Source organism: Pseudophryne corroboree, chromosome 9, assembly GCF_028390025.1.
Source record: "Pseudophryne corroboree isolate aPseCor3 chromosome 9, aPseCor3.hap2, whole genome shotgun sequence".
Lineage (NCBI taxonomy): Eukaryota > Metazoa > Chordata > Amphibia > Anura > Myobatrachidae > Pseudophryne > Pseudophryne corroboree.
Genome location: NC_086452.1, coordinates 429,040,132 through 429,055,065, shown reverse-complemented (window position 1 = coordinate 429,055,065; position 14,934 = coordinate 429,040,132). Strand labels below are relative to the sequence as shown.

The following is a 14,934-nucleotide window of genomic DNA, read 5'->3' as shown; positions in this document are numbered from 1 at the left end:
TGCGAGCCTTAGCAAATGGATTTTTGAGAGAATCCGACCTGTGCCCTTACCCTGGTGGTCTAGTGGGGTCCCTGTACTGCCACAGTGTCCACGCCAGTGCGCGCGGGCCGCCTCGCACCGGCCGCACCAGATCGCGGTAGGGGAGCCTCTTACCTCCTCCCTGTGTGCGGGCACGTGATCCAGGAGGGCAGCGGTGGTGTGTGTGACTGACAAAGAAGAACAGGAGCCTCCGCTGTAGGTACCCGGCAACCAGGGCACGGGAGTGTACAGCGCCGCTGGGGGAGGTGATGGAGCTGCAGCAGGAGATGTCTGACTGACATCTAACACTTACAGTGCCTCTGCTGCAGCCCTTGAAGTTTCATTTTTCACTTTGAAAAGTTCTTCTCAGGGCTGCTGGAGCAGCCCCCCTGTTGTATGCTTGCACTGCATGGCACCAACTACAAAACTGAGCTGCTGTGCATGGAGGTGGGGTTATAGACATACCTCCCAACCAGGGGTGTATCTACCTATTGGCCAGGATGGCACTCGCCAGGGGCGCCAGGCAAGGAGGGGGCGCCTTCCGGCTGTGCCATCCATGGCCAGGGGGTAGAACCAAGTGGTACTGTTATACTTGGTGACTGTCTGTTAGTGCTGGCGCCAGTGTCCGGCAGCAGTGCACTGCACCTCGCTTTTAATCAGACTCAACATAAACTACAGCTCCCAGCAGCCCTTGTTGCTGGGAGCTCCCAGCAGCAAGGGCTGCTAGGAGCTGTAGTTTACTTTTGAGTCTGATTGATCACTAGTGCTGAGCTGTGCCGCTGGACACTGGCGTCGGCAGTGACAGACAGTCACCAGGTACAGTCAGATCGGATTATGGGAGGGGGGGGGGGGGTCAAGGAAGAGTATTGCAAAGCCCTGTATTAGGCTAGGGCCATGGACGGAGTGGAAGCACGGGGGTGGGACTACACGACACTCACTGCCGGGCAGCCCAGCAGCATGGAGGAGAGGGAGAGAGGACAATGAGCTACTAAAGTACATGCAGTCAGCGTACCCTGTCTGTAATGTGGGGGGTGGGGGATACTATATAGTCTGTCTGTATGTGTGTGTCTGTGACTGAATTATGTTTGTGTGTGTATAAGTATCTACTGTATTTATGTGTGTTTTAGTGTGTGACTATGTATGTGAATAAGTGTGTAACTATGTACAGTATGTATGTGACTGTATTTGTATATACTGCATGTGTGACTGTACTGTATATCATATTTATGTGTTTTGTGTGTGACTAAGGCCCTTATTCTGAGGTGTTCGCTCGCTAGCTGCTTTTAGCAGCATTGCACACGCTAGGCCGCCGCCCTGTGGGAGTGTATCTTAGCTTAGCAGAATAGCGAACGAAAGATTAGCAGATTTGCTACTAAATAATTCTTTGCAGTTTCCGAGTAGCTCCGAAACTACTCACAGATTGCGATCAGTTCAGTCCGTTTAGTTCCTGGTTTGATGTCATAAACACGCCCTGCGTTTCGGCCAGCCACTCCCCCATTTCTCCAGCCACTCCCGCGTTTTTCCCTGGCACGCCTGCGTTTTTTTTGCAAATGCCGTGAAAACGCTGAGTTGCCGCCCAGAAACACCCACTTCCTGTCAATCACACTACGATCACTCGAGCGTTGAAGAAACTTTGCTCGTGCTTGTGTAAATCTACTAAGTTTTTAGTAAAATAACTAAGCGCATGCGCAGTTAGCAGAAATTTGCAACATAGCGAAAATCGGCAACGAGCGAACAACTCGGAATGACCCCCTATGTATGTAAGTGTATATGTGTGTGCCTATGGGCAGGATCAATGGCAAATGTGGTTTGACCGCATTCCCCATATATGAAATTAGGAATATATTTATTAGCACTGGTCCACATTTCCATTTTCTATTTGCATTCCCCATATGCCCTTTATAGACAGTGTTTTCTATAGGGGTATGACTGTGTGGCGTAACGTGAATAAGAGACACTACTGTGCGGTGTAATGTGAGTAATGGACACTACTGTGTGGTGTAATGTGATACTGTGTGGCATAATTTGAATTGGAAGTACTATTGTGTGGCCATGCCCCTTCCCCACAAGGCCACATTCCTTTTTTGACACGCCTCCCTTATTTCAAATATGTGTATGTTGTGTGTGTGTGTGTGTGTGGGGGGGGGGGGGGGGGCAGCCTCTGACTTTGCCAGGGGCGCTCGGACCCCTAGATACACCCCTGCTCCCAACTGTCCTGATTTTTCGCGGAACAGTCCCGTTTTTTGGGGACTGTCCTGTTGTCCCACCCCGGGCCGCAGTGTCCCGCGGTGGGGGGAGGCAGTTGGGAGGCTCTGTCTCTCGCTGCCCTGCTTAGCAGAGCAGCGGTGAATAGACGCAGTGCGCATGCGCACAGTGTCTATTCACTGGAGTCAGAGGGAGAGGGGGCATACCAGCAGCTCACAGAGCGCTGGGCATGCCCCCTCAGTGATGAAAACGGGGCGTGGCTCACGATCGCATGTCCTCTGTGAAGCCACGCCCCTTTTCGGGAGCAAAGCCGCGCGCGTGTCCCTCTTCCAACGAAGACAAAGTTGGGAGGTATGTTATAGAGGAGGCAGCGCTATGCATTCTGGGAACAGTCAAAGCTTTTAGACTGTTGGTGCCTTGGATCAAGATCCCACTCTATACCCCAATGTCATTCCCTGTGGAGCCCAGTGTACCCTGCAGCAGAAACAGGAAATTTCCTGCAGTGGAATTTCAACTGGGACGTTTCCTTCTTTTTCTACAGTCAGGTGTGGATGTGGGCCTACGTTTGGGCTCCTTGAAAGTCCAGATTTCAGCCTTATCCATTTTCTTCCAGAAACGATTGGCTTCCCTCCCTGAGGTTCAGACGTTCTTGAAGGGGGTTTTGCACATCCAACCGCCCTTTGAGGGTAATTCAGAGTTGATTGCAGCAACAAATTTGTTAGCAGTTGGGCAAAACCATGGGGGTCTTTCCGAGTTGTTCGCTCGTTATTTTTTTCTCGCAACGGAGCGATTAGTCACTAATGCGCATGCGCAATGTCCGCACTGCGCCAAGTAAATTTGCTATGCAGTTAGGTATTTTACTCACTGTTTTTTCTTCGTTCTGGTGATCGTAATGTGATTGACAGGAAGTGGGTGTTTCTGGGCGGAAACTGGCCGTTTTATGGGTGTGTGCGAAAAAACGCTTCCGTTTCTGTGAAAAACGCGGGAGTGGCTGGAGAAACGGAGGAGTGTCTGGGCGAACGCTGGGTGTGTTTGTGACATCAAACCAGGAACGACAAGCACTGAACTGATCGCAGATGCCGAGTAAGTCTGGAGCTACTCAGAAACTGCTAAGAGGTGTGTGGTCGCAATTTTGAGAATCTTTCGTTCGCAATTTTAAGAAGCTAAGATTCACTCCCAGTAGGCGGCGGCTTAGCGTGTGCAATGCTGCTAAAAGCAGCTAGCGAGCGAACAACTCGGAATGAGGGCCCATGTACACTGCAGGTGTGGCAGATATAACATTTGCAGAGAGAGTTAGATTTGGGTGGGTTATTTTGTTTCTGTGCAGGGTAAATACTGGCTGCTTTATTTTTACACTGCAATTTAGATTTCAGTTTGAACAAACCCCACCCAAATCTAACTCTCTCTGCACATGTTATATCTGCCCCCCCTGCAGTGCACATGGTTTTGCCTAACTGCTAACAAATTTGCTGCTGTGATCAACTCTGAATTAGGCCCCTTGTGCCTCCCACTGCACCTTGGGATCTCAACGTGGTTTTGCAGTTTCTACAATCAGAATGGTTTGAGCCTTTACAGGAGGTTGACGTAAAGTTTCTTACGTGGAAGACCGTTACACTGTTGGCCTTGCCTTCCGCAAGGCGTGTGTCGGAACTGGGGGCGTTGTCTCACAAAAGCCCCTATTTGATTTTTCATGAAGATAGAGCTGAACTCAGAACGCGTCAGCAATTTCTTCCTAAGGTGGTGTCTGCGTTTCATATCAACCAACCTATTGTGGTTGCATGTGGTTCCGGTGCTAACAGACACCTAAGGTGCATGTGGTTCCGGTGCTTAAAGACACCTCTGCTTCCTTAAAGTCCTTGCATGTTGTGAGGGCTTTGAAGATCTATGTGAAGTGGACAGCTTGTCACAGAAAGTCGGACTCGCTGTTTGTTCTCTATGATCCCAAGAAAATTGGATGTCCTGCTTCAAAGCAGTCTATTGCTCGCTGGATCAGGTGTACTATCCAGCAGGCTTATTCTATGGCAGGATTGCCAGTTCCTAAAGTACAGGCCCACTCTACTAGATCGATGGGTTCTTCCTGGGCGGCTGCCTGGGGTGTCTCGTCTTTACAGCTCTGCCGAGCAGCTCCTTGGTCAGAGTCGAACACGTTTACTAAGTTCTACAAGTTTGATACCTTGGCCTCTGAAGACCTTCAATTTGGTCAATCAGTTCTGCAGGAACCTCAGCACTCTCCCACCCGGTTTGGGAGCTTTGGTACATCCCCATGATACTAATGTGGACCCCAGTATCCTCTAGGATGTAAGAGAAAATAGGATTTTAATTACCTACCGGTAAATCCTTTTCTCGTAGTCCGTAGAGGATACTGGGCGCCCGCCCAGTGCTTTGTGTTTCCTGCACTGTTACTTCGTTAAGTATTGTTGTTGGTTCAGCTGTTGCTGTTCCTGTTCAGTGTTGGTTAGCATGGCTTTCTCTTGTTTGTGTGTGCTGGTTCGAATCTCACCGCTGTATTGTTAAATCCTTCCTCAAGATATGTCCGTCTCCTTGGGCACAGTTTCTAGACTGAGTCTGGTAGAAGGGGCATAGAGGGAGGAGCCAGTGCACACTATTGATTTCTTAAAGTGTCCAAGGCTCCTAGTGAACCCGTCTATAACCCATGGTACTAATGTGGACCCCAGTAATGTGGACCCCAGTATCCTCTACGGACTACGAGAATAATAATTTAGCCCCAATGTGGGGGCCAGAAAAGAGAATACTTGGGCTGGGTAATGTGGTGGCATACGAATCTTGAGATGTGTACGGACCTACATATGTGTGGATATACACTATTTTATGTGCTATTCTTTTTTTTTTTAAGCAATTTCTCAGTCATTTCATTACCATAGTGTTTTAATTAAGAATGTGTTGATATAATAGGATTTTAATTACCTACCGGTAAATCCTTTTTTTATGGCTACATAATGGTGCCAACATAATAAAATAAATGTTGCCCCAGTCATGGAAAAGAAAAAAAAACACAGCATTTTTTACACCAATTAACTACTTAGCTGGCTAATGTTTATTCCAAAAACTGCTAAAATTGCTATTTTTTTTATTTTTGAATTAGGTTAAAAACATTTATTTAAAACTTATACAACACGATTTTCTTTAAATAAAAAAAAATGTTTAATGAATATTTTATATTGATGTATTAAAACATTGGTGATTGGAACATCGCAGCTTTGTATTTTCTCAGCAGCTGCTCCTCACTGGAGCCCCTGGGCAGTGGTGCCGAGAGGGGGGGGGGGAGGAGGGTACAAATGATCTGGGCCCAGGTCTGATGTGGGGGCCCAGGTCCACGCCTCCTTTGATTAGGCCATGCCCCCTGAATAGTACCTGGGGCCAGCCAGGCTCTCTACTGCCCTGGCTGGGAGGCATGCCATGCTCCTGTGAGTGGGTGTTTCTGATGTGCTAGACACCCCCCCAAAGAGGAGTGGCCATGCCCTCAGCATGCTGTGGTCACACCCCCTCCATTGGGGGCAGGGGGGCCCAGGAAGTTGTTGTACCGGGGCCCAGGATTTCTCTTGGCAGCCCTGCCCCTGGGTATACACTGGGAGGCTGAGGGCTGCTTCATTTACATTTCCCCAGCAGCTGCTTCTTTCTGCAGCCGCCGGGTGGGGGTTGCCGCTGGTCTACCCAATCAGCAAAGATCGGCTGCATGGGGAGGGAGGGAACAATTATACAGAGAGGCCAGGGGGTCTCTCTGCGATTGGTGGCTGCTGTATGATTATCTACCCACTGGGCGTTTCTAACTGGTCGCATCTGATGCAACTTGGCCAGGCAAGCGGTTAATCAGTACTGCCCCTTTACTATGATTAATAAATAATATTGCTCTCTTAATAAAATGAAACATTACTTTAATCCCATAATATAGTAAAAGTATAATATTTTCCACATAAGAAAATTATTATTTACCTCAATATGTGAGCGTACTGTGATTCCCTTGCCTTCTGATTGGCCAGACAGCTTACACGTCATGTTGCTTCATCAATCTCGCCTGCTGCAAACCTCTAATTTTTCCCCTGCTGCATTTTTGGTGGCATTTTTCTGGCAAAACCGGGTGACGGGTCTGTTTTATACAATAGTAGTGTCATCTTTAGTAAATAACTGGGTTAACTAAATCGCTAGGAAAACCACCAAAAACTGTTTGTTTTGCAAAACTGGCATTTAGTAAATATTGGAACAAGGGTAGGCAGCCTGCAGCACTCCAGATGCTGTGGAACTACATGTCCCAGCATGACCTGACAAAGTTTTACCTTGCCCTAACAGCAAAACAGTGGCAAGGCATGCTGGGAGCTGTAGTTCCACAGCTGCTGAAGTGTCACAGGTTGCCTTTACCTGGTGTAGAAAAAGGCACTTGGTGATCTTGTCTGGTAAAAACCATTATAAAAAAAAAAAAAAAAAGTCCCCCCCCCGTTTTCTGATATATTTTTTTAGAAATGTAAAGCTAGCCTATCACCAGATAAGAGACCTCATATCTGCACTTGCTTGGGCAATAAGTAGAGCAATGAAGGGTTCTCTTTAAATTGAAGAAAACATTTGTCTCATTCTGGTAAGTGTCTTTGTTAACATTATATGTTCCGTGACAGGTGATCTCCTGCGTGTTCCATACCTGTACCCTTGTGGTCTGTACGACACCCTGGTGAACAGGCACAAATGGCAGAAGAACGAGGCGCTCGTATTTGCCAGTTTCCTCTTACCCATGCTGGATTATACGCCAGAGAGGCGAGCCACCGCAGAGAAGTGTCTGGAGCACCCGTGGTTACAATACTGACCACACCCTGTCTGTGCGTCGCCGCACCTTCCTATTTTTATACCTGACTTCATTATTAAATATGTAATAAGACCTAGTTGTAATGGCCATTATTTCACATGATGGTGATGCACCAATAACACCTACATGAATCCGCTTTTACAAATACGTTACTCAAATGGCCATAAGCCCCTATGGGTGTCTTGTAATAAAAACAAAAAACATCAGCAAAAAAAAAAAAAACCAAAACACATTTGTAAATATATATTCATTCATGACCTTAAGCTACAAAGTGGTGGAACTACTGTGTCTGCAGTAAGGATCAGAGGAAACAGGCCCCAGCAATACTAGCCCCATTTGGGCTAGGTGGTTTCACTGTATATGTTGCAGGGGTGTGGTTCGTTTTATCGACAGTATCTAGGTCGACAATGTTTAAGTCGACCACTATAGGTCGACAGTCACTAGGTCGACATGGATGGAAGGTCGACAGGGTTTCTAGGTCGACATGTGCTAGGTCGACAGGTCTAAAGGTCGACATGAGGATTTTTTAAAAATTTTTGTGTCGTTTTCTTCGTAAAGTGACCGGGATCCCAAATTAGTGCACCGCGTCCCCTCGCATGGTGCCTTCGCTCCGCTACCGCTTCGCTCGGCACACTTTACCGTTCCAATCGTAGTCCACGTGGATCGTTAAGTATGAAAAAAATCAAAACAAAAAAAAATGTGAAAAACTCATGTCGACCTTTAGACCTGTCGACCTAGCACACGTCGGCCTAGAAACCCTGTCGACCTTCCATCCACGGCGACCTAGTGACTGTCGACCTATAGTGGTCGACCTAAACATTGTCGACCTAGACACTGTCGATCTTCAGACCGGATCCCATGTTGCAGCCCCCCGCTCAGATATACTGTACATACACAGTGAAAGTTTGTGCTTTTAAATATAAGAACATATTTAACTATAAGTTATCCTAACAAAGGGACTAATTCAGACCTGATCGCAGCAGCAAAATCTTTCTTTAATGGGCAAAACCATGCGCACTGCAGGGTGGGGGGCAGATATAACATGTGCAGAGAGAGTTAGATTTGGGCGGGTTATTTTGTTTCTGTGCAGGGTAAATAATGGCTACTTTATTTTTACACAGCAATTTAGATTTCAGTTTGGACACACCCCACCCAAGTCTAACTCTCTCTGCACATGTTACATCTGCCCCACTTGCACTGCACATGGATTTGGCCATTAGAGAAAAATGTTGCTGCTACGATCAGGTCTGAATTAGGCCCAAAATCCCTGAACATTTGAATAAATCAAATCACATGTCATGTGACAAAAATAAGCCAACATAAAGGAGCCATCTGTTAAAAAGTAAGTACACCCTTACTGCTTCCATATCAATAAGAAGGGCATCTGAGTGGAACACAAGACTTCCTGTGGACAGACGTTCTCCATCTCGAAGCTGGAAGAGTAACGGCTCTCATAAAGAAGACTTGGGTTGGGGCGTGGCCACGCACTGCTGGGTACCAAATAAAGGGGGTATGGCTTGGGGCATAGTTACACCTCCCTGGCAACTCTCGGTCAAGAGGGGTCTGGAAACTTTGGGGCAGATTTATTATGCTGGTGAAGTGATAAAGTGGAAGGTGATAATGCACCAGCCAATCAGCTCTGAACTGCCATGTTACCGGCTGGGTTTGAAAAATGACAGTTAGGAGCTGATTGGCTGGTGCTTTATCACCTTCCACTTTATCACTTCACCAGGCTTAATAAATCTTCCCCATTGTACCCGCCCCAACCACCTCTATGCACTCCGAGCGTAATTCCTCTTTAAAGTAGTGATGTGCACCGGAAATTTTTCGGGTTTTGTGTTTTGGTTTTGGGTTCGGTTCCGCGGACGTGTTTTGGGTTCGAACGCGTTTTGGCAAAACCTCACCGATTTTTTTTTTGTCTGATTCGGTTGTGTTTGGATTTGGGTGTTTTTTTCAAAGAACCCTAAAAAACAGCTTAAATCATAGAATATGGGGGTCATTTTGATCCCATAGTATTATTAACCTCAATAACCATAATTTACACTCATTTCCAGTCTATTCTGAACACCTCACAATATTATTTTTAGTCCTAAAATTTGCACCGAGGTCGCTGGATGGCTAAGCTAAGCGACACAAGTGGCCGACACAAACACCTGGCCCATCTAGGAGTGGCACTGCAGTGTCACGCAGGATGGCCCTTCCAAAAAATACTCCCCAAACAGCACATGACGCAAAGAAAAAAAGAGGCGCAATGAGGTAGCTGTGTGACGACTAAGCTAAGCGACCCTAGTGGCCGACACAAACACCTGGCCCATCTAGGAGTGGCACTGCAGTGTCACGCAGGATGGCCCTTCCAAAAAATACTCCCCAAACAGCACATGACGCAAAGAAAAAAAGAGGCGCAATGAGGTAGTTGTGTGACGACTAAGCTAAGCGACCCTAGTGGCCGACACAAACACCTGGCACATCTAGGAGTGGCACTGCAGTGTCACGCAGGATGGCCCTTCCAAAAAATACTCCCCAAACAGCACATGACGCAAAGAAAAAAAGAGGCGCAATGAGGTAGCTGTGTGACGACTAAGCTAAGCGACCCTAGTGGCCGACACAAACACCTGGCCCATCTAGGAGTGGCACTGCACTGTCACGCAGGATGGCCCTTCCAAAAAATACTCCCCAAACAGCACATGACACAAAGAAAAAAAGAGGCGCAATGAGGTAGCTGTGTGACGACTAAGCTAAGCGACCCTAGTGGCCGACACAAACACCTGGCCCATCTAGGAGTGGCACTGCAGTGTCACGCAGGATGGCCCTTCCAAAAAATACTCCCCAAACAGCACATGACGCAAAGAAAAAAAGAGGCGCAATGAGGTAGCTGTGTGACGACTAAGCTAAGCGACCCTAGTGGCCGACACAAACACCTGGCCCATCTAGGAGTGGCACTGCAGTGTCACGCAGGATGGCCCTTCCAAAAAATACTCCCCAAACAGCACATGACGCAAAGAAAAAAAGAGGCGCAATGAGGTAGCTGTGTGACGACTAAGCTAAGCGACCCTAGTGGCCGACACAAACACCTGGCCCATCTAGGAGTGGCACTGCAGTGTCACACAGGATGGCCCTTCCAAAAAATACTCCCCAAACAGCACATGACGCAAAGAAAAAAAAGAGGCGCAATGAGGTAGCTGTGTGACGACTAAGCTAAGCGACCCTAGTGGCCGACACAAACACCTGGCCCATCTAGGAGTGGCACTGCAGTGTCACGCAGGATGGCCCTTCCAAAAAATACTCCCCAAACAGCACATGACGCAAAGAAAAAAAGAGGCGCAATGAGGTAGCTGTGTGACGACTAAGCTAAGCGACCCTAGTGGCCGACACAAACACCTGGCCCATCTAGGAGTGGCACTGCAGTGTCATGCAGGATGGCCCTTCCAAAAAATACTCCCCAAACAGCACATGACGCAAAGAAAAAAAGAGGCGCAATGAGGTAGCTGTGTGACGACTAAGCTAAGCGACCCTAGTGGCCGACACAAACACCTGGCCCATCTAGGAGTGGCACTGCAGTGTCACGCAGGATGGCCCTTCCAAAAAATACTCCCCAAACAGCACATGACGCAAAGAAAAAAAGAGGCGCAATGAGGTAGCTGTGTGACGATTAAGCTAAGCGACCCTAGTGGCCGACACAAACACCTGGCCCATCTAGGAGTGGCACTGCAGTGTCACGCAGGATGGCCCTTCCAAAAAATACTCCCCAAACAGCACATGACGCAAAGAAAAAAAGAGGCGCAATGAGGTAGCTGTGTGACGACTAAGCTAAGCGACCCTAGTGGCCGACACAAACACCTGGCCCATCTAGGAGTGGCACTGCAGTGTCACGCAGGATGGCCCTTCCAAAAAATACTCCCCAAACAGCACATGACGCAAAGAAAAATGAAAGAAAAAAGAGGTGCAAGATGGAATTGTCCTTGGGCCCTCCCACCCACCCTTATGTTGTAAAAACAGGACATGCACAGTTTAACGAACCCATCATTTCAGCGACAGGGTCTGCCACACGACTGTGACTGAAATGACTGGTTGGTTTGGGCCCCCACCAAAAAAGAAGCAATCAATCTCTCCTTGCACAAACTGGCTCTACAGAGGCAAGATGTCCACCTCATCATCATCGTCCGATTCATCACCCCTTTCACTGTGTACATCCCCCTCCTCACAGATTATTAATTCGTCCCCACTGGAATCCACCATCTCAGGTCCCCGTGTACTTTCTGGAGGCAATTGCTGCTGGTGAATGTCTCCATGGAGGAATTGATTATAATTCATTTTAATGAACATCATCTTCTCCACATTTTCTGGAAGTAACCTCGTACGCCGATTGCTGACAAGGTGAGCGGCGGCACTAAACACTCTTTCGGAGTACACACTGGAGGGAGGGCAACTTAGGTAGAATAAAGCCAGTTTTTGCAAGGGCCTCCAAATTGCCTCTTTTTCCTGCCAGTATACGTACGGACTGTCTGACGTGCCTACTTGGATGCGGTCACTCAGATAATCCTCCACCATTCTTTCAATGGTGAGAGAATCATATGCAGTGACAGTAGACGACATGTCAGTAATCGTTGGCAGGTCCTTCAGTCCGGACCAAATGTCAGCATCAGCAGTCGCTCCAGACTGCCCTGCATCACCGCCAGTGGGTGGGCTCGGAATTCGTAGCCTTTTCCTCGCACCCCCAGTTGCGGGAGAATGTGAAGGAGGAGATGTTGACGGGTCGCGTTCCGCTTGACTTGACAATTTTCTCACCAGCAGTTCTTTGAACCTCTGCAGACTTGTGTCTGCCGGAAAGAGAGATCCAACGTAGGTTTTAAATCTAGGATCGAGCACGGTGGCCAAAATGTAGTGCTCTGATTTCAACAGATTGACCACACGTGAATCCTGGTTAAGCGAATGAAGGGCTCCATCCACAAGTCCCACATGCCTAGCGGAATCGCTCTGTTTTAGCTCCTCCTTCAATGCCTCCAGCTTCTTCTGCAAAAGCCTGATGAGGGGAATGACCCGACTTCACGTGTGGCAAGTTCAAAAGGTTGCAGAACCTTGCACAACGTTGAAATCATTCTCCACTGCGCTTGAGACAGGTGCATTCCACCTCCTTTGCCTATATCGTGGCCAGATGTATAGGCTTGAATGGCCTTTTGCTGCTCCTCCATCCTCTGAAGCATATAGAGGGTTGAATTCCACCTCGTTACCACCTCTTGCTTCAGATGATGGCAGGGCAGGTTCAGGTGTTTTTGGTGGTGCTCCAGTCTTCTGTACGCGGTGCCTGTACGCCGAAAGTGGCCCGCAATTCTTCTGGCCACCGACAGCATCTCTTGCACGCCCCTGTCGTTTTTTAAATAATTCTGCACCACCAAATTCAATGTATGTGCAAAACATGGGACGTGCTGGAATTTGCCCAGATGTAATGCACGCACAATATTGCTGGCGTTGTCCGATGCCACAAATCCCCAGGAGAGTCCAATTGGGGTAAGCCATTCTGCGATGATCTTCCTCAGTTGCCGTAAGAGGTTTTCAGCTGTGTGCGTATTCTGGAAAGCGGTGATACAAAGCGTAGCCTGCCTAGGAACGAGTTGGCGTTTGCGAGATGCTGCTACTGGTGCCGCCGCTGCTGTTCTTGCAGCGGGAGGCAATACATCTACCCAGTGGGCTGTCACAGTCATGTAGTCCTGAGTCTGCCCTGCTCCACTTGTCCACATGTCCGTGGTTAAGTGGACATTGGGTACAACTGCATTTTTTAGGACACTGGTGAGTCTTTTTCTGACGTCCGTGTACATTCTCGGTATCGCCTGCCTAGAGAAGTGGAACCTAGATGGTATTTGGTAACGGGGGCACACTACCTCAAGCAATTGTCTAGTTCCATGTGAACTAACGGCGGATACTGGACGCACGTCTAATACCAACATAGTTGTCAAGGCCTCAGTTATCCGCTTTGCAACAGGATGACTGCTGTGATATTTCATCTTCCTCGCAAAGGACTGTTGGACAGTCAATTGCTTACTGGAAGTAGTACAAGTGGTCTTCCGACTTCCCCTCTGGGATGACGATCGACTCCCAGCAGCAACAACAGCAGCGCCAGCAGCAGTAGGCGTTACACTCAAGGATGCATCGGAGGAATCCCAGGCAGGAGAGGACTCGTCAGACTTGCCAGTGACATGGCCTGCAGGACTATTGGCTTTCCTGGGTAAGGAGGAAATTGACACTGAGGGAGTTGGTGGTGTGGTTTGTGCGAGCTTGGTTACAAGAGGAAGGGATTAACTGGTCAGTGGACTGCTTCCGCTGTCGCCCAAAGTTTTTGAACTTGTCACTGACTTATTATGAATGCGCTGCAGGTGACGTATAAGGGAGGATGTTCCGAGGTGGTTAACGTCCTTACCCCTACTTATTACAGCTTGACAAAGGCAACACACGGCTTGACACCAGTTATCAGCATTTCTGTTGAAATAATTCCACACTGAAGAGCTGATTTTTTTTGTATTTTGACCAGGCATGTCAATGGCCATATTCGTCCCACGGACATCAGGTGTCTCCCCGGGTGCCTGACTTAAACAAACCACCTCACCATCAGAATCCTCCTTGTCAATTTCCTCCCCAGCGCCAGCAACACCCATATCCTCATCCTGGTGTACTTCAACAGTGACATCTTCAATTTGACTATCAGGAACTGGACTGCGGGTGCTCCTTCCAGCACTTGCAGGGGGCGTGCAAATGGTGGAAGGCGCAAGCTCTTCCCGTCCATTGTTGGGAAGGTCAGGCATCGCAACCGACACAATTGGACTCTCCTTTGGGATTTGTGATTTCGAAGAACGCACAGTTCTTTGCTGTGCTTTTGCCGCAAGTCTTTTCTTTTTTCTAGCGAGAGGATGAGTGCTTCCATCCTCATGTGAAGCTGAACCACTAGCCATGAACATAGGCCAGGGCCTCAGCCGTTCCTTGCCACTCCGTGTCGTAAATGGCATATTGGCAAGTTTACGCTTCTCCTCAGACGCTTTTAATTTTGATTTTTGGGTCATTTTTTTACTGATCTTTTGTGTTTTGGATTTTACATGCTCTGTACTATGACATTGGGCATCGGCCTTGGCAGACGACGTTGATGGCATTTCATCGTCTCGGCCATGACTAGTGGCAGCAGCTTCAGCACGAGGTGGAAGTGGATCTTGATCTTTCCCTATTTTTTTAACCTCCACATTTTTGTTCTCCATATTTTAATGCGCACAACTAAAAGCCACCACAGGTATACAATGTAGATGGCTGGATAGTATAGTATTATATTACTAATGGACGACGAGTGCACTGACGACACAGAGGTAGGTACAGCCGTGGCCTACCGTACTGCTTATATATATATATATATATATATATATATATATATATATATATATATATACACACTGTATATAACGGACCTGGTGGACACTGTCAGCAGACTGCTAAACTAGTATGAAGAAAAAAAAAACCACCACAGGTATACAATGTAGATGGATGGATAGTATAGTATTATATTACTTATGGACGACGAGTGCACTGACGACACAGAGGTAGGTACAGCCGTGGCCTACCGTACTGCTTATATATATATATATATATATATATATATATATATATATATATAATATATACTGTCTATAACGGACCTGGTGGACACTGTCAGCAGACTGCTAAACTAGTATGAAGAAAAAAAAAACACCACAGGTATACAATGTAGATGGATGGACAGTATAGTATTATATTACTTATGGACGATGAGTGCACTGACGACACAGAGGTAGGTACAGCCGTGGCCTACCGTACTGCTTATATATATATATATATAATATACTGTATAACGGACCTGGTGGACACTGTCAGCAGACTGCTAAACTAGT

The 14,934-nt window shown here is 47.6% G+C and overlaps 1 protein-coding gene and 1 long non-coding RNA gene across 2 annotated transcripts in view; one reads left to right on the top strand and one right to left on the bottom strand.

Annotated features, from left to right (window-relative positions):
• Positions 1-7,105, top strand: part of LOC134958417 (SRSF protein kinase 3-like) — an 81,848-nt gene extending 74,743 nt beyond the window's left edge. The window contains exon 12 of the mRNA XM_063941012.1: positions 6,849-7,105. Coding sequence (XP_063797082.1) covers positions 6,849-7,033 — 185 coding nt within the window. The 3' untranslated portion in view covers positions 7,034-7,105. The remainder of the gene's footprint in view (positions 1-6,848) is intronic.
• Positions 1-14,934, bottom strand: part of LOC134958420 (uncharacterized) — a 66,456-nt gene that overhangs the window by 37,759 nt on the left and 13,763 nt on the right. Inside the window, exon 2 of the long non-coding RNA XR_010186998.1 lies at positions 6,175-6,328. This is a non-coding gene — a long non-coding RNA (uncharacterized LOC134958420). The remainder of the gene's footprint in view (positions 1-6,174; positions 6,329-14,934) is intronic.